A 25613-nucleotide genomic window follows, 5' to 3' on the forward strand; every position below is an offset into this window, starting at 1 on the left:
AGTTAGTGTCTACCAAGTTTGTTTAAATAAAAGCCCTGGGGTCAAAATTGGCCCCTCCCCGGGCGGGGGTCATTGTTTCTCCCTATATATCTGATAAAAACCTCAAACAGTTAGACCTTAGACATTTATCATGAAACATCTTCTAATGGCTGTCTACCAAATTTGTTCAAATAAAAGTCCCTGGTTAAAAATTGGCATTGGCCCAGGGGCCTATATACAGGTGATGGATTTCAGGGCCATCATGGCCCTCTTGTTATATCTTCTTGCCATCTTATGGAAGGAAACTCAATTTATGTTTTAAACTCACGTGTCTGACAAATTGTCGGTCAATTTAAAGCTTCACTTTACTAAGAATTTGCTTTGAAAAGAGCAAAAAATGTGTTCTTATATCATTAAAGCAATCCATCATATCAGGCACTATTTATACTTAATGACTATGTCATTTTTTTCCAATCTACGGCCTTTTGTTTTAGAGAGCAGATATATTGAATTTAAGTTGTTAAGAAGCCGGTTATTTGTGGAGAAATTGGGTAATAATTGTTATCAGAAACCCAGTAAGACTTAATTATGAGATTGAATTACCGCGGACATATGACAAACACGTGTTATAATCGGCGTACAATCAATCAATGAAGCACAAAAATGAAGCCTTATATTTGTCTTGGATTTAAAATTTAATTAATTAATGCTTTTGAGGGATCACTTCGTTTCCAGATTTTCTTTTCTAAAGTTTGACTTGTTATCTAAAAGAGGAGCATAACAACTCTCCCTACTTAAACAGGCGTATGTTTATATGATGTGCACAGTTTTTTTATTAAAATAAGCATAAATCTTAAGGCATGCTGCTTTAAAGTAATTTACTTTTACACGAAACGAGTCCAAATCACGGACTGACTTAGTTCTTACTTCAACAATTTTATAGACAGTTGTCCACGGTTGATTTCTCTTGATTGTGTTAATATGCCACTCCCGTATATTTCCAGAAATTTATAATCAGAAAATTCTTAAGATAAATGAAGCTTTATGTGGAACGATATGCATTTGATATGGATTTTTGGACTCTGGAAAAAGAAAAGAAAGTTTATTGATTGGATTAACCAATGATAACTCTTATAACGTTACGTCACGTGGTTCAAATGCTGCATGAAGGTCCATTGGTTATCGTTTTCAAGGTATGAAATAGAATATATCTCTATGTATATAAATGTTAATAAACTTTTTTATCCAAACGCAGTTGATGATTCCATGGCTTATATAAAGCGGCTGGTAACATTTTCAAGTAAAAACATAAAAAAGGCAGTTTGCGAACAATATTTAATACACAAAAATGACTACATAGATTCTTAGCAATATACATGATATAACTACAGTTTGTTTTGTATATATATATTATTAACTTAGTTCGTGTAAGCATTGTAACCTGAAAACTCTTGATGATGGCATATTTTATCGCATCAATTCTGTATTGTATAGATGTATGTATATATGAAATTAATTTTACGGTTGGATATTTATTGTTGATACCAATGCAATGCAAATTTTCCAATTTGATCAATTGAAGAGCCATTTAAAGGCCCATTATGCCTCCGAAATGCTATTATTTTTATTTCTGACAAACTGTTTATTTTAGGATATTTATTTTACATTTTCAAAATATTTACTAAATAACTATATAGAAGTACAAGAATCTTTTGATTCCATTGTTTTTTGGCATTGTGTACAATTATAGTGAATATTTGAGTATTTTTTACTGGAGTCATAATACTACTTTGTTCGCATTTAACTTTATTTTCGGCACATTACTGCACGTTTAGCGCTATTTTCTTTAGTTTCTTAACATCTAACATCTTTAAATATATTATTAAAACATTATGAACACTATTTAATCTTTAATTAAACATTTGTTTTATTTCTGAGGCATAATGTGTCCTTAAAGAACTATTTGACTAAACATTACTTGCTTATGACGTCAATAGTTACCTGGAATTATAAATGATTTTGCTATATTAATTCATTGACTAAAAATACAACACATAACACTTTGTGCCGGTTAAAACATTAGAAACACACACACTATTTAAAACGTATATTAATATCTGGTTGTTTAAAAAATATATATCTATTATAAAAGTCTATCTCCTCTGTTATATTAAGATGTTTTTTATCTGTTAAAATAGAAATATGCCAAAAAGATCCCTAATGGACTATCTTTCAACTACGTCCACTTGTACATAAATGCACTCAATCGTCTTGAAATAAACAATTTGAATAGACCGGAGTTATACCCCCCCGCACACACACACACTCCCCCACAAAAAAAGACAAAACAAAACAAAAAACACCAAGTTCTCTTTAGTGAATAAAACAAAAGCAATTAGAGTCTGAATCAGTGGCAATCAGTTTTACAACTAATAATATTGTAAAGTATTCAATGTTATCTTGTTTGTTCTCTTCCAGTATAGGATATGTAAAGTAAAAACGTTATTAACGTTATTGTTTCACAAATTGTGCTTTTCATTATGCAGTATTTACTCGATAAATTTTATTTAAGGCACACTTTGCCTAAGGAACAATTAATTTCATTCTTTTGAAAGGGCAAACATGAATTTTATAATGTTTAAATAATGGTAGAGTATAGAGATGAACAGAGAATATTAGCCATTAATGTGAAATAATTTGTCATAAAAGTAGCAAAATGTAAACAAAATAGAATTTTGACTTCCATACAAAATACCAATTTACTCTTACTGATCTTACTGCCAACAAAACGGTTCAGGTAAAATCCTTATGATAAACTTTTTGGGATATGATTATAAAAGAGCACTAACATTAAAAAGCTTTTGTGAAATGAAAATTAAAGCATTTCTAAGGCATAATGGGCCTTTAACGAATGTCAATAAACGTACATTTTCCACTTAAACTGAATCAAGAATTACTTATTACTACAACAATATATCTAGCAAGACAAAAGCGTATTTATCCCACTTAAAGATACCATGGCAATATCTATCATCTAAAAATATAAAGTTAAACTTGTTTATTATAAACTATGGCACACAACGGAAGAAACAACAGTAAAAGCGTTTTATCCACAAACATCAAAATATGATTTGACACTGAATAGAATATTGATAATATCTTGACAATACCTTAAATGTATATAGATAAAGATATTGACAATAAAAAATTACTACATGTATATTAGAAATAAGCAATATATGATACTAAAAACCTGCACTTTGTATTGTAAATTTTTGTGAACCACACATAATTCTTTTCACGTTCCGAGAAAATATCCAAATTATCTGATATTTTCCTCTATTAAGCTCCTTCTTTGTCAGCTATCGACTTCTCCTCACTGAATAATAAACAACATTGAAACTGTGATGACAACATTTAACATAATTAGTTTAATAATATTAATAAAATAACAAATATCAATAAAAAAAACAAATGATTGATTTTTTACAACATCAGTCACACAGTTATTGGAAAAACACTGATTTAAAATTGACAACATCATCGACAAAATAAAAACATTTAATGAATATATTGTTTTAACAGCGGTAACGTATCCCGTGTTCAACATTATTGATTCTAAAACTAAAAATCCGTATTTTGTATTGTAAATTTTTGTGTACCACACATAATCTTTTTTACATTTCGAAATAAGTTTTCGAAAAAAAAAGTTTCCAAATTATCGGATATTTTCCTCTATAGAGCTCTTTCATTGTCAGCTAACGAATTCTCCTCTTTGAAATTACTAACTTACTTGCACTGGTTTCACAAGGGGTACATTGATATTAATCAAGAAGGACTCGAACCAATATTGCCAGGATTTCAATCTCCACCAAAATAACTACCACCCCTCCTCTCTGATAAATAATTCATATACAACAACAGATACAACACTAATAAGAACATATAAGACAATGCTTTTTGCAACAATTGCATTTTCTTGGCTCTTTCCGTCAAACTTCGAAAGAAAACCTCGAACACAATAGTAGGAATACACAGTACTATCACCATAAAGAATATTGATACTATGATGACAACATTATACATTATAAGGTTAATAATATTAATAAAATAACCAATATTAATAAAATAACAAATGATTGAATTTTTTACAAAATAACTCACACAGTTATTGGAAAACAACGATTAAAAATTGACGTCATCGTCAAAATAATAATAAAAAATGACATTATTCTTTTAACAGCGGTAACGTATCCAATGTTCAATATTATTGATTCTTATACTGAAAATCCGCATTTTAAATTGTAAATTTTTGTGTACAACGCATAATTTTTTTTTACATTTCGAAATAAGTTTCCGAAGAAAGCTTCCAAATTATCAAATATTTTCCACTATAGAGCTCTTTCTTTGTCAGCTATCGAATTCTCCTCTTTGAAATAAATAACTAACTTGCACTGGTTTTACAAGGGGTACTTTGATATCAAACGAGTAGGACTCAAACCAGTGTTGCCAGTATTTTAATCTTTACAACAATAACTACCTACCCTCCTCTCTGACAAGTTATTCATATACAACAACAGATACAACACTAATAAGAAAATGTAAAACAATGATTTGATACAATTGCACCTTCTCGGCTCTTTCAAACTTCGGATAATAACCTCGAATGGAATTCTAAGAAAACACAGTACTCACAATAAACAACATTGATACTATGATGAAAACATTTTACATAATAATTTTAATAATATTGATAAAATAACAAATATTAATAAAATAACAAATTATTGAAAGTTTTACAACATCAATCACTCAGCTATTTGAAAAACACCGATTAAAAATTGACAACGTCATCGCCAAAATAAATCTAATTTACATTTTATGAATTTATATTTTAACGTATCCCATGGTTAACATTGATTCTTATACGATTTTATGAATATTGTATAAGTAAAAATACCATTGAAATAGACAAAATAGCAACCACAATTTCCGAACAAACGTATTTAATTCAAAAACATGAAAACAACCATAATTTGACACAATCGCAACTTCTCTGCCCTTTCTGTCAAACTTCGGATAAGAACACGATCGAACACAACAGTAAGAATAGACAGAACGGATACAGTATGTTGGTCTGTCTAACCTACGCTAAGTAAATAGTAATTTAATGCCAAAAGTTGTTGACTTATTTTTTCCAAAATAAATCGAGTAAAAATCAACATAAATTAAGTAAATTCATAGATATAAAAGTAAGCAGTACATTTTTCATATACTTATTATGATGGTTGTAGAAACTTGTTGACATAAATTTGGGTTTGATTTTCAGTTGGCATTTTTAAATTGATTATGATTGAAAGACATATTTTAAATCATTATTTTACCTAAATATACTTTTATGTATTTCTTGGCATGTTAAATACAAACATTTGTTACATTATATTAAATACTGTGCCCTCTGTTCTTTAATACATCTAAAACCACTTGTAGGAACTACATTAAGTCCGGCATTATTTTAGATGAAGGCCGAGTTGTTCCGATTATAATTCAACTAAGTATGAAAATTTTTATGACATAATGACGGTTCAATGAACGTTTATGTACAAAGATATCTTAAACAAAAATAATACGTCACTTGAAATTCGAAATTTCTATGCATATAAAAAGTAAAAAAGTAATTTAATTTCCTTATCACGTCATCCTGTACGAATGAAATGTCTCTACTGTTGACAGTGTAGAAACAGTATGGTGCTCCAACACTTATTTTTGGCTCACTCATATATATTACTGAGTATATATGCCTCGTCACAGAGAAAACTTCCTTTCATTGAATACCAATCTTTACTTTAAACCCTTTTCACATTTTAAAATAAGTTTTCGCAGAATGCTACCAAATTGGCGAATATTTTCCAGACGAGCTCTTTCATCAGCAGCTAACGACGCTTTGGCATCGATTACAACAATTGGTTTGTTTACCTATTGACAAAATGTAAAAGTGTAACTAATAAAGGCTGGTGAAGCTTTGCATAAAGGAAAAAATGTTAAAGAAAACTGGAGGAAGAGCATATATATACCGCAATATTATTTCTCTTCATTATAAGCACATTTGCGGAATAATGAACACGCTTCTACAAAAACATATATAAACAGCTTCAAAAAATAATTAAGGGTTTCTGCGAAAAAGATTGAAAATATCATCATTTTGACGTATATAAGATAAACTCCAAGAGATGTTTTAATATCATTAATGACTTTTTCTTTTTAATATTCTGAACATTTCAACAATTTGACTTTACACCAAGCAAGAATTTCAACAATTCATGTGAACATGTAGTGACTAAATGTTTTGCCACTATAAAGCCTATTTGATCACGTAATTATCAATGACACTACTTAAATGACTGAGTTGTATTTTATACAATTTGAAAAGTTAATGAGTGCTGTAGACAATATCAATGGTTTCCCCGTTGTTGTGCGATTAGATGACTTTTTTTAATCAAACGGTACTAAATATTTATTCACAAAGAACTTAAAACTACAATTCTGGTATAATTATATTATACAATACATCAACTTACAAAACATAAATCTATTTCGTTTTCCTCTATGTTTTATTATCATTGTTATTGTTTGCTTTTAGTCAATACCTTATCACAGTGATCTATTTCTTTTATATGTTTTGATATTTGATTTAATTTTGTTATTGTAAATCATGAAAAGTGTGCTATTGTAAAAAATGAAATTGAAATCGTTTATAAAATTGTGTAAGTACCTTTGTTTTATACAATTGAATGTAAATGTTTTCCTCACTTATCTGATCTATAGCAATATAATTTTCATGCAATAGACGTAGATAATCGGCAAGTTCTTTGCACAGAGCCGCAACAACATTGACTGACAAGCAACTGTCGTCATCAAGAATTTCTTGAATACTACGTTTCGTCCCAACTGGTACAAGTTCACTTATCATCCGCACAGATCTGCTAAATTGCTGGTATTCCAAAATGGCTTTACCAATTTCTAAAAAAAAAGTACACGTTGAATTGAACTATACATTCTTGTAATTTATTTATGCCGGAAACAGCTGTAATTATATCATGTATACAATTATCATATTTTAACTGGTTATCTGCATTTCAAACAGTTTGAACAACAGTCTAAGTGGTGCTACGTTTATCAGATTGACATCGTTCGAATATTTGTAAACTTGAAAGATACTATTTAAGATACTCCACTAAGGTTGTTTGACATTACGGGATTAGAAATAATTGTTCGAAATTAATGTTCCATTTGATGCAGGTCGAGAACATTATCTTGTGCACAGAAGTTTAGATCGTTCACATACTCCATTGTTTTTAGAATATTTTTTTTTGTGCACAAACAAATCAACTTTTGGAAAGCGATGCAACGAATTTCGCTTAAATCGGTTTAAAATAGCACACAAACTGATTTTCAAATTTATCTGATAATATTTCTCAATTTTCTTTTGTGTATCTTTCTGTGCTGATTTATGTAGGAAATTGAACTTTTATGTTTGAGGCTTTTGAAGCTCAGAGGAGATGCTTTAAACGCCATGTTTATAAATATTTGGATACGCACTGCCCGTTCCGACGGCATGTTAGTCAACGACTTATTTAGTTGGACGCTGATAAGAAAATATGTAACGTCACAAACAATTACAGTTCTACATTTTTCGTCTCTCTTTTTCATCTGTCGAAACCAGTTTTTTCTTTTCTAATTGTCTTGATATTCCATAGCATGTTATTAACTTTTAAAATATTCTTCCCAGAAAAAAGCAATCAAAGAATTAAAGAAGTGAATTTGATTACAGCTAAGTATTTACCTTTCTGGACCACTGTTCGACTCTGCTCATCAAGGCTTGGATTAAAACTCTAAAATACAAAGTAAAACACTGATTTCAAAAAAAAATATTACTCAACTGCAAAAAATATAACATCTTAATTGTCCGTTTTAAAGGCACTACTATCACTTATTTAATATTTAAAACTTGAAGACCGGTATAATTAATTACGCTTATCATTAAATTATAGTAAATAAAAGGTATAATTAATTACAAATTTAACAAATACATTCGACAAAGGTACTTCAGCACTACATGAATTTATTTTCGACATTTTAATTTCATATGTTTGAGCAACACACTAAAAACCGTATTCCGGTATATACCGTACAACACGCTTTTATAGTTAAATCTCGCCTTTTCGTCCACCAAATGCACCATAAGACGTTTAACATTTATCTTTTTACATCGAATTATATACGATAATGATAAAAAATGTAAAAATAGGCGAAAACAAGAGCTGCCGGAAGATAGCAATGCTCGACTATTCGATAGAGTTGTCACAAGGATTTTCATTGAGTATAAAAAGGGGCATAAATGTGTAAATAAGTAAATCAGAGTTATGGGACCTGTGCCAGTCATGTAAAAAAATCACAGTGAAAATGTATGTAAATTTTCATTTCATTCCCTTCAGTAGTTAGGGAGATACCAGCTTACAAGCAAAAAGTTAACCATGAGTTTCATTGAGTATAAAAGGTGCATAAATAATAATAAGTACTAAATTTAATTTTTCCCAGAGCATAACTCCTGAAATACTACAGAGTTATGTAACTTTTGTTAGAGAATATTTAAGTAATTTTAAGTTTCAACTTGGTACCTTTACTAAAAATGTAAATATTATTATTTACACTGTTACACCCTCTGGAATACAGACTCAGAGCATTATTGTAAACAAGCATTGTAAGCATTATGGCTCTATCTTAAAAGGTTATGTAATTACATAAATAGAAAAATAAAAATATAAAGTTCAAAAGTGGAGAAAAATTAGCATAAATGCAAGATAGAATTATGGATCTTGGTCAGTGATCTACAATTATGACCATAAATGTTATATAAATATCTTTGACAGTTATTGAGATATATAAAATTGCATGTAAACATTAATCTAGAAACTAAGTAGAAAAGGGAGGATTTATCAGCCTAAATGCAGAATAGGGTTATGGAACTTGGTCATTGACATACAATTATGATCCTTGATACATATGTTAAGTTTCAAATCAAAATCTTTGGTAATTATTGAGATATGTAAAACTTACATGTCAACATTGACCAAGAGACTAAGTAAAAAAGGGGGAGATAAATCAGCCTAAATACATGACACAGATATGAGAGTTGTTCAGTCATCATTATTTATGACCACAAATATATATATGAAGTTTCAAATTTGTATCTTTAATAGTTTCAGAGATATGCAAAACTTCCATGAAAAACTTAACCAAGAAAAGGATTTTTTAGTACAAAAGGGAGTATAATTCTGTCACAATACATGGCAGAGTAATGGATTTTGAGATGTGACCTTCAATTATGACCCTTGATACATGTGCAAAGTTTCAAGTAAATATCATTGATAGTTCTTAAGACCTTTTACCTTTAATCAAAATTTCTAAGTTTCAAAGGGACATAATTCTGCAAATATTGCAGGCAGAATTATGCAACTTTGCAAATTGATGTACATTGTTACTATAAAAACGTATTGTAAATTTCGATTGATTATCTTATGCAATAATTGAGATATTTGACTTAACAAAAAACTTTTACCAAAATTTCTAAGTTAAAAAAGGGCATAACTCTGTAAATATTGTAGGCAGAGTTATCCAACTTGTCAATCTGATGTACATTGTTACTATAAATAAGTATTGTAAGTTTCAATTGAATATCTCAAGCAATAATTGAAATATTTGACTTTACAAAAAATCTTTAACCAACGCAGACGCCAGCGCGGATGTGTACACCGAAGCCGGAGCGACTGCAATAGCTCTCCATATTATGCGAATAGTCGAGCTAAAAACGATATTTTTCTACTCTCTGCAAGCGTCTAGAGGTTTTGCCCAACACTGTAGTGAGTTTAATGGATTTTGTAATACTAACACTTTATAACAACTTGAGATATATTGTATTATCACTGTTGATAAACGATAAGATCACCTTTCCTGTCTTTAATTACACAATCCTCTTACCTAATGATACATTCAACTATTTGGATTTATTTGACACTTTTGCGTACATAAATTGTTGAGCTAGTTATCTCAATGTATCTTTTCAACACATACACGTGCTGTTCATGCGACATCGCAAAGACAGAATTGCACGACCGTGTATATATTTTGACGTTACATCATTTGCATTACATAAACACAGCGTAAAACGCCCAAAATGTTAGAGTTGCACTATAGGCGCGTCAATGAAAAGTTAACCCTTTTTAACAGTCTTTATTGTTTGTACGTAATAAATTGTATATACATTCGTGCAGGTTCATTTCTGAAATTATTGACTCGTTGACTAAAACAATATTATGCTTGCCAGATGCTCTTCTACTTTTAGTTACACAAATGGTACTGTGATTCGAAAAATAAACCCCTCCGCCCCAAATTTTCAATACATTCGAGTGGCATGATAAATTAATTATATCATGAATAAATAGATTTTGAAAATCTTACACGGGCTTCCTGTACAGACGGTAATATCAAGCGGTAACGAGGTCCTGCAGGTTTCCGCAGAACCAAGTTTCCGAGATCAATATATTCCCATCTGTTACGACAGTCGGTGTTTGACTCTTTTCCTTGCACATTTCATATAAGTCATTTCTTGAAAGAAATAACAAAGGCATATATTTTAATTTATCTTTTTCTTATAGAAGCGTATGAACGTCAAAATGACGTCATCCTAAGAACGCAATTCATCTATAATAAAAGGCGCGCGGGATACGCCATTTAAAACACGCGACGTGTCTTACACGGGTGGGGGGAGGGTGTAAGATAGATAGCACCGATGTAAACAGTTGATAATGATTTCAGATATTCAAAAAAATAATTAAGTGACATTTTGTCTTCAGGAAAGCGAACTACTTGTTTACCTTTTTCCCGATTATTGCTGTCACTGTATACAAAAACGGGTTTAGAGCAGAGTTTATTGGTAAAATGAAAACAGCTGACCATGCATAAACATCACTAGGAATTGCAAATCCGTTCAAGGCTAAAATACCTGAAAAAGGAATACCTGTACTTTTCATTGTATTAGATTCAAAAGCGCACTAAATACACTTTAGACCATTTCATAGATTATCAAATCACATACAGTCGACTCCACTTTTAAAGAACTCGCTTATAACGAATTATCGTTAATAGCGAACTAAATCTGACATCCCCGGTCGATTCCTTCTTGATTTGATATCAAGTCACATCGCTTAAAACGTACTGGCTTAAAACGAATTTTCGGGTATAGCAAACCATTTTTTCAAGTCCCAAACGGCGAAGAGCATGTAAAATTCCCCGGTTTTAACAAACTGTTATATTGAAATATCGGGATGCTCTTGATTAAGATGCAATACATGAATACCGCCAATTGATAATCATAAGTAAGAATAAAGATTTTGATAAAATATTCTCACAGCATAGAGACTACTTGTTACGTAAAATTTGTATTTCGCACCCTCAGTTGATAAATTGCCGTAAATACTCGATAATTAGCATACCAAAACGATATGTTGTTTGCAATATTAACCAAACAATAACAAACAAATAGTAAAAGAATACAAATGGTAAGCACTTTATAGACAAGTACATAATATATTGTTCAATAAAATGACCCGCATTAAATTACAGCAGCGTAAAATACAAAATATACGGGTAACCAGTGACAGGTATGCCTTTTTCAGGGCAAATTTACGCACTCAAGTCAGCAATTCTTTGCTACTTCGCTTTTAGCGAACTTCGGATATAACGAACTATATTTTAATGTCCCATTGAATTCGTTAGTCGACTGTACATGTTAAAAAATGAAGAATATTTCTGTACTAAAATTTGAACAAGAAAATCCTTAAAATTTAAAAGAAAAATAATGCTTTTACACCCAAAGGTAGATATATCGTGCAATATCGTTGAAGTTAGACGCGCGTAATTCAGTTTAAATGATAAATCGTGATGTAGACAATACAAACACATATATCATGTGTATGAGATCTTACCCATCACACCTATCGGAAACCAACACAGGAAATCAGTTGTTGCAACGAGTATAAGATTTCTTGCAACTTTCAAGTCACGTCTTCTTGATATTTCTGTCTTCTTCATAGCTGATGTTGATCGTCGAAGTTCTGTGAATATTGAGATTTGTCCTACAGCAACAAGAATGAAAGTACAAAAATTCAGGCCGACAAAGATTGACACAGAATAAATCCACCCAGGAGGTTTATCTCGTGTTAAAGGCAATGCAATACAAACTCCTGTTCTAGAGTAAAATTTGTTTTGGAAGTGACTTGTGTAAAGAATTGGAATGACCGATAGGATGATGGAAATGAACCAGCACAATGCACAAGAGACATAGGCCTTCATAGGTCCAAACCTCACTGTGCCAAACGGAAACTTGATCACTAAAAGTCTATCTAATGTTATCAAGCAAAGAAAGAGGACGCTGGCTTCCGATGAAATTGTAGACAAAACTCCGGCAGTAATACACCAATTACTGTTTCTCCATTGATCGTCCACAAAGATATATCTGCAAATAAATGGGAATAAAACATTTGAATTTCAGAAGAAAAAAAGCATTTAAATTATGTAACAAAAAATCATCATCTATTAGATTTATTAACTGATTTTTTTCTTTTACCTCTTTCCTTTGGCATGTAAAGGTAATCGAAACATGTTTTATTAAAAAATAAAATGGAAAATTAATCATCTTAAACGTTTTAAATATCTTCATTGAAAATATAAATACTTCAAATTATATGTAAACAATTTTTCTTTTATATGTACTCGATTGTGTGATAAAAAAGCATAAAAAGATATAGTTATGAACAAAGCATAAATATTTAACTTCATTCGTAACATTTATACAGCTATAACTATGAAGGTACAGTGTACAATATCTTCTTTGGGTAAACTTATTCATGTATCTGTAGTAATTGTCTCTAAATTATAAAGGAATGATAACTGTTTACTGCAACATGGCATAGTAATTTTGTTAACATTATTTAGGACTAAGCACCTGTTGTTTATAAGAGAAAATTAATTTGATTTTGATTTTAAATATAATCAGTTAAAATGTTCTTTCTATTTCTGAACAGTAAGCAGTCAGTTAGTGAAGGACCTTTCACCGGTTGCCGGTACAAACCAGAATATTTAGCTCGAGGATACAGTGGGGTGAACGTTTCAGTTTACACACAAAACGCACGTTCTGGAAAAAACGATATACGCTAAACGGAATACGCTAAACGATATACGCACGCTAAAACGCACGCAAAATGAAAACGTTTCTAAACCTTATTAAAATATCGTAATCATATTAAGTTTTTAACAACTTTAGCTGTATGTAGATCGTTTAGCGATTAATTTTGATTATATATGGTAGCTAGAAATGTATTTTAAACGAGTTTATGTTAGAACTGAAATGCACTCAACCTAGCACCAAAATTAATTTTTGTCACAGCCTCAACAAACGATTTTTAGAAATATGTATAAGCTATCACGCGCTAATATCGAAAGTAAAATAATTAGGGTAACGTGTTTCTTTTATGCGCAATCGGGTAAAGAACTATCCCATGCATTCACTACGTATAATCTCTACGTAATAGTCCAACATGGCCGACATTGAAAAATGCATTGCAAATTTTCATAAATATACAGTGCTAACAATTAAATTCAGATGGATTTATGAGACAAATCTATATATTAAGTGAGGCTGCATCATAAACAATCGAACTATAAAATCTTGAGTGTAAAATAAAGGAATTAACTATTTTGACAGAAGGCACGAAAACAGATTAAAACACAGGATTCTACCACGGATAACATTAATGTAAATGGATAACATTAAGGGAAAAGCTTCCAGAATCAGAAATGATTAAATTGCTGGCACAATACGTAGATTTAAGTTGATGTCCTGTATGTTTCATTAGGACACCGCATAATTTACTGTGTTGTCGCCAGTAAAAGCTTCTCAAAACGAAAGTGAAAGTAGAAATAAACAATACTAAAATCCAGTGAAATCACAAATAAAGTTTCCTTTTAAAAGGAAAGGCTTGCACAGTTGTGCCTTCATCCCAACCCTTTAAAATTGTTTTTTTTTTTGTTTTGGTTTCAATATATTATCACATTTTATTTGAATTACGGTATTTGTATATCATAAAGGGTTCATTTAGTTGGGTTTTTGTTTTTTTTAGAAAACCGAATATTTTTTGTCAAAACGATTTGAAATCTATTCTCTATTGTATAAAACTAATAAAGAAAATGATCAATCGTAAAAATACTAACGTGATACTGAAGGAAAACAAGTGTGCACATTTCATTTCCCCTTTTTCGCAGCGAAATCATTCCTTTGCTTTCTAGACAAGTAAATGCACTAAAATACTTCGTTACGTGGTACCAATTAATAAGCATGTATCAACTATGTTACACGATCACAAATAGACGATGATCAGTACGTTGCAAGGTTAATGATTTGCATGGGCTATTTTTAGATTACCTCACCAAGAAGTTGAATTGCGTTCAGTAGATCTAAATATAACTCGATCATGCGTGATTTGGTAAGCAGGACCACCCTTTGAAGACGGAATACTACTACAGTCACCATTCTCTATTGTATGACAAAAAACAATTATAAAAGAAACTAACTTTTGCTTCTTGAAAAACAATTGAAACGGAACAATTTCGTTTATAATTTATTACGGTTTAAACCGATAAATCAAGTAAAAATAGAAATCCTATTTATAGAAACAGACTGGGATTACTGAAGTAACTAAAATAGCTTAGATTTCCGTAATATTACTTCGTCTGATTCCGCAGTATGACGGAATCGCCCGAATTGTCACGATTGCAATCGGAACTACATCGGCTATTATCATTAATCCGAAGAGTGACGGAAAAGGCCGAAAAGTTGCGATTGGCACGATTGCAGCTGGTTTCCCGTTCAATCATGCACCAACAGATGTAAGCAGGAAACCACCTAACCGGAACCAGTTTTCTAAATGAAATGGCTTGCAGCCGTGGCTGCAAGCCAAAAAGGTAAAATTTCTAGGGTATTGCAATATATGAGTATATATAAATGTTAAGAACGCAATTTTATTTTGGGTCTGAAACTGTAATTGAGAGGAAAAAAGTGAGGAAAATAAGGAAACCGGTTGTGATGTAAAGTTATTGGATTTACAAAGACAGCGCAACAGAAAATATTTTTCATATCACTTAAAATTGAAATTTATTGACATGCGCTTAGTATGTATTAATATGCTTTATCACACACCCGTGCCGATTTTGCGACTCCGTAAATATGGTATTGCACGGCCGTGCATATAATTTGACGTGACGTCATTAGCGTTATATAATTTTATTCAACTTGTGCAATAAATTCAGTATTGAACTTACGCTCATTCAATATCCTCTATATATTATTACAAAGCAACATTAAATGCCTAGTACAATGTTACCTTCCTTTTTATGTTACTGTTACAAGTTTAAAAAATATGCTGCCTTACCGAGACTTGAACCCAGGACCCTCGGAAACTATTCTGCAGCTCAACCAACTGAACTATCAGGCTGCTTACACATCACCTCCTTAAATAGTGGACAGTTTGGAACCATGACATATATCCCTGCTTTATTGAAATTCGTCCTTGAATAGGTACAATGCGAATAGGACTTTTATACCATCGTTTCATACCATAACAGTCCCCTGCTGGAATAGGTGATCGTATGAAACTCCAAGTAAATTTCACATTGTTGTTTTAAATGTCACGGAGGAGAACTCTGTATTGTTTCTGATTACACTCAGTAGAGGAAAATACCCCTGTGCTATTATAATAATCTAAATGATTAATCCTTACAGGCAATTTCGAAAGTAACTGTGCAGCCTGACTGGGGCTCAAACCTGGGAGGCTTGCATAGACACTTTGAATACCATTCCAAATCTCTACCAACTGAGCTATAAGGTTTCTTCAATATCCCTTTCCCTAATCATTGAACAGTTAATACTGTGACATCGCTGCCATATTGAACACCACATTACATTCATGAGTATAGAGAATAGGTCTCAGCTATATACATGTACCACCATGGCTCTACATTCTGGCCTGATATCAAACCCCTGACAATCAGAAAACCATATGGGGATTGTACTATCTAAGCTATCTCAGGCCATCTCACATTCCTACCCCCTCCAAAATTAGTACAGAAAAAAAGAATCATTAGCTCAAATATACATTTACAACCCAAAATGGTTAAGTGCAGAACTCCTGGATTAGAGATAATTTTGTTAACCTATCTGGCTCCAGTGAAGCAAGGGCACTCCCCAAAAATAAAAAATAAATATCCCTAGAAATATGTCAATCTCCCTATATTAAGTTATTCAAATTAATACAGTAAATACTAAACTGCTCATGGAGCTCAAGCATGTTACATGCATGTATTTAACAATTAATTCCAGTTTGTCTCTAATTTAAGGGGAAGCAACTCATGCTTACCAAATTGTTTGTCCTTATCTGTCTATCTCAAACAGACCTATTTAGGTGTTTATAAACAATTAGGTTACTGGCAGTGTGCTTTTCAGGCTATACAGAAACTTTCTTATTATTCTTTATTATAAATAGAATAGAATAATGGATATTTTGTCTGACTGGCTGTATAATATACTTAAGAGTTGATTTCAATTAGTCCATATCTAAAGGTATCCTGCAACAGGATTCATCAGATTGGTGATAAAATAATCTTTGGTGATAGACTGTGGCGTCACGACCTCATGCTGATAACGGGCAATTTAAAGGACTTGAAGTGCTACTTTGGATAACTTTGTTAAGTGAAAACCAAGAATGGCCATTCATTGCTATTTCTTTTGAGTCAAGCTTTCCTGACTGCCCTCAACCTCTGTAGGCATTGTATGCACAGTTTTCCGAACTTTCTTCCCCTTTCCTTTCTATTGCAGCCCTCCCTCTTTTTACCAAATGACTGATGTAAATGTCGTCAAGCAGTTTTATTGTTTCGCCTTGAAAAAGGCAACATATAGGGGTCACTTTTGTCGGCGTTGTTGTTTGCCTCAGTGTCGGAGTCGGCGTCCCCTTAAGCTTGTCCGGAGCACAAGTCAGTCATTATAAGTTGGATTGACTTCTTATAATGACCCTAAGTGCAGTGCAAAAGAACCGGTACTGTGTACTTCTTAATTTTTGAGTTATTGCCCTTTGTTAATTTTCATACTTCATTTTTGTCAAGCCCATTTCTCATAAAGTATAAAAGCTATGGACTTGAAACTTCATAGGATGATAGATCTCATTAAGAAAAAGTGCAGTGTACAAAAACCGGTACTCTGCACTTCTTTCTTTTGAGTTATTACCCTTTATTAATTTTCATACTTTATTTTTGTCCAGGCCATTTCTCATGAATTATAAAAGCTATGGACTTGAAACTTCATAGGATAATAGATCTTATTGATAACAAGTGCAGTGCACAGAAACTGCTGTTCTACACTCCTTTTTTTTGAGTTATTGCCCTTTGTTAATTTTCATATTTCATTTTTGTCCTAGGTATTTCTCCTAAACTATATTGTCAACAAGTTCTAGTTTTAATAAACTTGAACAGGGAAGCTTCGGCGCATTACCGGGGCGTCCCCGGGACAATAACAGCATCACCCGTAGCTCAACCGTGCTGAAATCAGTGATGGTCGGGATGGACGGTGATGAAACCGTGTGTAGACGGGTCTCAAAGAGATCAACCAGGAATACACCAGGTTAGCATAGGCACTTACCCGTATATAGTCGGTATTATATTGGGTACTAAAAAAACAGGAAGGCACCTGGCCTGGGCTTTGTGGGAGATGTGTAAAGGCAATTTGATTTTTCAGAAAAACACCATGAAACACTCCGGTTCAACGGTTTAAGACACCGTAGCAATAATGTGGCCATTACCGGGACAGTATAAATGGAGCTTTAATGGCTTAATTTGACAGCCCAATTTTAAGTTTAAAGTGGTACGCCTCCAGATTCATGCTTATTTTCATGAACATTTTGAAAATGTGTTTAAAAGTATTATTCAGTGAAATAACCAAAAGGAAGCAATTTACACAATATCAATACAATATCAATGGCACTTACAACACACGTAAATTACTAAAAAGAGGACAAATATGCAAAAATAGCCCTTACTGCGTTAGTAACGCAGTAAAAATATAGTTATTAATAATGAAAAATCGGTCATTAAGGCCAACATTTTTTTATAAAATGTTTTACGGGACCGCCGACCGTATTTTTTGAGAAAATCAAATAAAAATAAAAGTTCATTTAAGAACTTTTATTTTCATTTTGTCCGCCGACCTCTCTTACCCACTTCTGTCAAAATTAAAAGTTACTCGGTACTTAACTGTAGGATCTTGGTAAAGCAAAGGAACTTGCTTAAAACAAATGACAAGTTGTTTACAAGAATGTTACAAAAGGCGTAACAAAAGGGAAGGGCAATAACTTAACAAGCTTGTAATAAATTAACCCGTGTGAATATCACGCGACACCGGGTCATGAAAGGTCGCGGGGTCATGAAAGTTCGCTTTCAATACAACTATGGCAATTTCAGGAATAAATATTAGAGCATTTTATCACACATGATAGCCTGCAAAGCTGTTAGAAAGCACGACTGGGAAGTAACATCCATTGCATAAGTTGATTTGAATCATCTACACTTTCAGATCAGTTGTAAAAAATTAAATGGGCACGGGATCAAAGCCGTTGATCGACTAAGGTGTCAGAATGAAATATTTACTAGATTTACCACGGAACATGAGAAAACTTTGAAACATTAAAATTTAGACTCATGTATAGGTGTTTATAAAAAATATAAGGGGAAAATCTGGACTTGCATTTTACTTTGACATATCGAGAAAATTGAGTATAAATCGAAATTCAACTCGTACGAGTTCTACTTACATTGTAGAATCTAACATTTATTGTTAGTAAATTGATAATAATATAAAATCTTTATTATGAATCTTTGAAAACAATTGATTAATTTATAATACCTAAATAATAAGTTCCTGAAAGTTCTTTGGTGGACAGATTTTGTTGTTGTTGTCTTGTTGAAATACAAGGCTTGTTTATAATTGAACACAGTCATCTATAACATTTATTAAGTTTATATTATATCATGACCAGTAGACTAAAGGCAGTAGTTATGTGTATTTTAAGAAGTTTTTTACTAGATCAATATTGAGAAAATTTGCCTTTTTTTTTCAATGTAAGATTATGAGCATAAGTCCTCTTTGACATTTCTGTAAAAAATTGCCTGTAATAAATTCTCTGCAGAAAACCCTGATTTTGTAACAATGTATGCCATTTGATTTTCTATTTACTGTCAATGACTTTCATTTTACTAATCATTTGAAATATGAATAATTTTCAGAAATTGCAAACTTTTTGCACATACATAACTTACTCTCTTAAAGATAATTTAAAGTTGTTGATTTAATTTACCTTGTGAAACTGACATTGTACAATATTATGTTTGTACCTCTGTGAATGGTTAAGGTTTCTGACCTCAAATCACTCTCCCTGTGTGATGTTGTTGATAAGAATCCTGTCAGGAACTTAATTTGGATTACCATAAGGAAACTATCAGTAAGCTTATAATAGGTTGGTTGTTCTATCACTATAATCAGGTTGCAAGCTTGTGTCAGTATTGTAAAGCTTGAGAGTGGCAATACAACCTTGTTTGGATACTCTTGAAATGAAGGGACTAAACAATGAATTTGGAGTTGTGTGGCATGTTTGCCCTAAATGCGAAAAGACAAACTAATACAAATTCTAGATCAGCATTAAATATTTACATAAAACAAAAGCAAAAGTGACTTAAAACATTTTTTTTCAATTATTTTGTTAAAAATCATGTCAAAAATATTTCAAAACTATAAAATCATTGATTTTATGGATAAAAAATCTGTTTTTGGAGTGTTAAAAAAAATGTTCGAAAATAAAAAAATTTCACCTCATTTGTCATTTTATTTTTATTTTGTGGTCGACTGATAAAAAAATTGAATTTTATTTTTATTTTTATTTATCCCCCCCGACCCAATTTTTTTAAAAAATGTCCCGTAAAACATTTAATAAAAAAATGTTGGCCTAATCGCACATAGCATATAAATTATTATTAGAACTTTGAATCTTTACACTTTTCCTAAAATCTTAGTACATTTTTCTCAGGTTTGATTTTCTGAAATATTTTCGCTCATCTGGAGCAGCTTTAAACCAAGTCTAAGCTGGCTTATTTTTTTTTCTATTATAGAGTAAAGGAAATATTGTTAAGGTTGGCTAAGCCCGTGACAGATTTACTTAATGAATTTATTTATGTCTTATTTATATTATGGAGGGACACTGGTGTCAATATTCAGTGTTAGAACATAATCAATCCCATTACAGACTTTTAATAGAGTAGGTGTTTCCTTGCACTCTTGAATAAGTTCATTAAATTTTATTGTGGCTGAGTTGGTTATGGGACATTTCAGACAATAGACATTTCTTACCAGACACATCAAACCAGATTTTGGGACACTTCAGAACAGTTTTCGGGACATTTTGAACCGGTTTTTTGGACACTTATCATAATATCAATTTATGTTATATTCATGTACATTTGTATATCATTTTTTTTACGAAGACATGGAAAAACAACAAAGTGCCATGGGGGCCGGGCAAAAATACAACCAAACTACTTAGTCGTATTTTTGAGTTTTCGTCTGGTGCCTACCAAAGCAAAAGTACAACATGGCACAAATCAGCCACCGTAGAATTTATTATGTACTTTTTTATTTGTACAAAAATATAGAAATGGTACAATGTATTAGTTAAGTTTTAACTATACATGTATAAATAATGGAACAATCCCATTTCAGTAAAAATATTATAATACTCGTAATATAATTGTAATTGTAAATTTTGTCAAAAAAATGTGTGCATGTATATTGGTTTTTTTCAATGCGTGTTAATTGAGAATTAATTTCTCTGTTTTTTGTAAGCTATCTTAACGTATGGGTAAGAGGTGTTCACTTTTAAGCACATAAAAGGTGTAAGCGGCCGGACAACTCAGTCGGTAGAGACGCGCGGTACGGTAATCCAAGGGTCACGAGTTCGGGTCCCTTTGACTGCCATATGGCGCTGAGTTTTAATTCGCATTGCTCTGCAACCCTGGGAAATTCAAGAACATATTTGCATATATAGCAAGGAAGTATTTTACGGTTTAGAAGTGTTCAGTATTTAGGGGAATAATGTGTAAGCGACCGAATACCTCAGCGGGAAGAGCCTCGATCGGAATGGCAAATGTACATGTATTCCGAGTGTCAGGGCTTCGAGTCCCTGCCAGGCTGTTACATATCAATAAAAATCTGTAAATAAGAAAAAAGAAATATGAAAAATGGTAAGGAATTGTCTAAATTTAATATCGCCCTAAATAGGATTTGGACTGTCTGTGTAAAAAATGCCAGGAGATGAACTGGTAAAGGGGGCGGACTAGTCTGATTACCATCATATAAAGTCTGATGAACATGATATCGGATACATTGATACGCATATAGACACATGTTTGCTGAATTGAATATTAAATAAATAGTGATTAAATAGAGATTAAATAGTGATTAAATCCTAATTAAGCGTATGTAAAAAAAGATTTAAACTAAACTTCGACGTAAAGCACGTCGAAATCCGGTATTAACCATGAGGTCACAAACTTTTAAAAATAAAAAATATCACAATTAATAATATTTCTCCATATAATATTTTTATTCTTCGAATAAGAAACCCGAAATTTACAAAACAGACCTGTTTAAGATATTTTTTAAGTTCTGAATAGTGACAGACACAAAACACGGTACTTAAACGTTTAGACGAGCGCAAACGCACGCTAAACGTTTCTGGGGGTATCAAACGCACGCTTCCAAACGCACGATAAACGATACACGAAAAACTATAAACGTTAAACGCTTGTAAACGATGCACGCTTGAGAAAGCGTTTCATCAAACGCACGTTGCACGATATACGCACGCACGTTACACGAAAAACGGACGCACGAAAAACGCTATTTTTGACAACCGAAACGTTCACCCTACTGTTACTACTTACGCGACAAATAGGCCGAGTATGTGACAAATAGTTACTAGAGGGCTAAATATTCCAGTTTGCAACGGCAGACAGTGGTTTGATTCTTTTTTCTTGCATATAACAAATTTATGATATGTGTAGGAATAACGTTATTTTAAGTCTTCCAGCACCGGTGTAAACACTTGAAAATCATGTCTGATATGCAAGAATGATAAATCAGTACTTGTTATATAAAAATGAAACAGTTATTAATTAGTACCTGTTTTGTGTAGTAAATCAGTCATTTATCAATACCTGTTTCTATAGAGTGAATCAGCCACTGCTATCATGATGAGGTAAACACCCATCAGAAAATCTGCAACTGCAAGGTTAGTTACAAATATGCCATAACCTATTTTTAGCCTTTTACGATCGTACACGAGACGGTAGATAATTGACGATAGGTTTCCGAACAATGAAGCGAACCCAACTATCCAAAGGACTGCTTGAAGTACAGAGTTTCTCATCAGGTCTTCACATGAAGAAAACTCATTCTTCAATGGTTTGCAGTATTCTTCAGGAAGATAACAAGGTCGGATACAGCAGAATTTAAATGCAGGTGTATGAAGCTCACGAAGTGATGTGACGCCGTTAAATATAAATTCTCCGAATTTTATCACTTTATTGCCTTCAAAGTTAATCTTATGAACAAGCGAGTTGTTGAAGGCAAAATCTTCAATTTCCTCAATTCTGTTGTAAGAAATGTCGATACTGTCCAACTCCAAGCCCGAGAATGTAAGTGAACTTATCTTTTTCAGGTTTGTGCCGGAAATTTTTAAGCTTCTTACAGATTTCAAACCTTTAAAAGCAGTCGATGAAATCATTGTTAGTTCTTTATTTCTGTCCAGATTTAAATAGGTTAGATAGCGAAGCTTGCTAAATACCATATCAGGTAATTGCTGTATTCTATTGTTGCTAAGATCTAATAACAACAAATTTTTCAAGCCAAAAAAAGCCCTTTTATGAATAAAATGAATGTCACATGATGAAATATTTAGTCGTTGCATGTTAGGAAAACTTAATTTTTCTTTAAGTACTTCTTTAATTTTTGGATTTTTACTTAAATCAAGACTTATAGCATTTATAGTAAATGACGAAATATCAGACATTGATATGTTGGCTGCATTACAATTGATTGCATAACCAATACATTTACATTTCGTCGGACATACAGAATCACAAAGTCGTTCATCATCACCATTTTTGCAATGAATGACATCATCACATACTTGCTCAAATGGTATACATTGCTTACTAGACGAACATCTGTACATTCCAACACATGGTACGATTGTAGCCTCTGAAACGGAAATATCAAGAAAATATATCCTAACACGTGATTTTGTTAAAACAATTCGTCATCAAAGATTACATTATAGCTGTTGACATGGTTATATCCTGGGTTTTTCTTGGTTTTCCTTATTTGTTAAATTTATTATACTTTCTTCAGCATCCAACATGCAAACATAGAGAAAATTACTTATGCAAATATATAGTAGCTTTTCAAGTTTATTCCGGTTAAATTTATATTGCCGAAGTATAAAAACATATTCAAACAGGGGAAAAAACAAAAATAAATTTGATCAATAAAAATGATTAAAAAAAACGATGTTAATATGGTAACGAACCTAAGACAACGAAACGTCTCGACAAAATAAAATATGACATAGAAGAAAACAAATTGTTGTCAAGTCATGAATGTACATTTGGTATTATATTTTAAATCAAAGAGAAAGAAAAAAACTAAAACAGTGTCATATATTAACGAGTCAAGCTGACAATACAGTTACCTGTACATATTTCTGGAAATCGCCTAAATCCAATCGAAAATAGAGAACTCCATTTACTTATATGTATATCCTTTACAAATCTGTATCTGTTATCTTTATAAAGTGAAGAACTGAAATCTTTTATCACCCGATATATTGAAAACGATGGCTCTGAAATATTGGACAATACTAAGCTAGCGACAACTGATGATTCAATACTGTTTTCTAGTACAATTAGCGCTCTTTTGTTTTTTCTTCCTTTTTTTTTGTAAAACTTCAGTTGTTTAAGAAAGTCTCTTGCCATTGCTTTAAACTTGCATCCAGTTTCCTCTATTCCTTGTTCTCGGGTAACACGTGCTACCTTTATTTCCAATAACCTGTACTCAATGTCAAACTTCATTTGTCTATGAAGAGTCGTGAAATAAAACAATTTAACGATGTTTTTCTCACTGTGTGTATAAAGTTGTTTAGCTAAATGTATTGCTGCTTCCCTGCTCTCAGATCCTTCATCTTCCACGAATAAGATTACTTCTCTATGCGAGTCTACACATGCTGAAATAAGAAATAAAATCAAATCACGAAATGCCCTGAATTTGTTTTGGTCATAATAAGCATTTTTTAAATCTTTACTAAACAGTTATTTTTCCTCAGCTATTAACCCTGTAAATGTGTTATCACTCATGTTTATATTTGACGACATCATCATAACGAAAACCCTAAGTAAGTTAGATATAAACCTGACATAAATAATTTACTAAATTTGTTCGATACTGTGTACGACCATGTTGAGTAAAGACGAATCAGATTTTTTGTTTTTAAAATAAGTATTAATATCTTAGCCACAACTTTTCGATTGATGCATAATGTTTAAATATATTTTAGTATAAAATCTTCGGCTTCAATATCGTGTCAACATATGATTTTATGTAACAGAAATAAAAGAAAAAAATAAATCCTTAAGAATGTCAAATTTGATATGCATATAGGTCACAATAATACTAATTAAAGATCACATATACTTATAGTGATTTAGTATTTTGTATGGAAGTCAAAATACTGCTTTGTTTACATTTAATAATAATTACATCATTTAATTCAGGTAGGATGCTCCCATACAATTTAATAACCGTTAACAAGTTATATTTGCCCTATATGTATTCGTTTCTGAGGCATTATGCACTTTGAGTATTGATAATACCAATGTTCATGTCAATCCTTTCAAACAACAACTATTTTGTTCTGAATATTTTCTTAATAAGAAATAAACTATTTTTTTTTTTAGTTTTACAAAATTTAATACAAAATACTTACACTGACGCTGTTTATAATTTATTCATTTAAATATTTACTAATTTTTGGACTGTATTTGGTCATTTTATGACATTGTAATCTGAATTTTATTATCATATATCATTGATATACATATAGGTTTGAACAATCTAAACGTTTTGTCTTTAATCTTCACAGTAACTGTATGTAAGAGTTATTATCGACTAAAAATAGAATGGCAAGATTTTAATGAACTAAGATATTTTTTTTTTCAGGCTCCGAAGGTGACCCCATTTATTGCCTCCGTCGCATGACTATTTAAGGGTCGGAGGTCCATCCCTTTACAGTCTTACAATAATGTGTTAAAACATGAAAAGTTAACATAGTATTAACATAAAGTAATTTACGGCAAAAATTTTGTTTTTG

The 25613-nt window shown here is 31.8% G+C and overlaps 1 protein-coding gene across 1 annotated transcript; it reads right to left on the minus strand.

Moving 5' to 3' along the window:
- Positions 1–4954: 4954 nt before the first annotated feature.
- LOC132744885 (G-protein coupled receptor GRL101-like) lies at positions 4955–24470 on the minus strand (the record flags this gene model as incomplete). Its single annotated transcript, XM_060733677.1, has 7 exons — positions 4955–5955; positions 6752–6999; positions 7823–7871; positions 10914–11041; positions 12024–12553; positions 22405–23449; positions 23940–24470. Coding segments are annotated over 7 exons (2666 nt in total), but the record flags the coding sequence as incomplete, so codon positions are not given.
- Between the last annotated feature and the right edge of the window lie 1143 nt (positions 24471–25613).

The sequence above is a fragment of the Ruditapes philippinarum genome, unplaced genomic scaffold (genome assembly GCF_026571515.1).
Source record: "Ruditapes philippinarum isolate M1 unplaced genomic scaffold, ASM2657151v2 ctg939_1_1_1_1, whole genome shotgun sequence".
NCBI classification, from domain to species: Eukaryota; Metazoa; Mollusca; class Bivalvia; order Venerida; family Veneridae; genus Ruditapes; species Ruditapes philippinarum.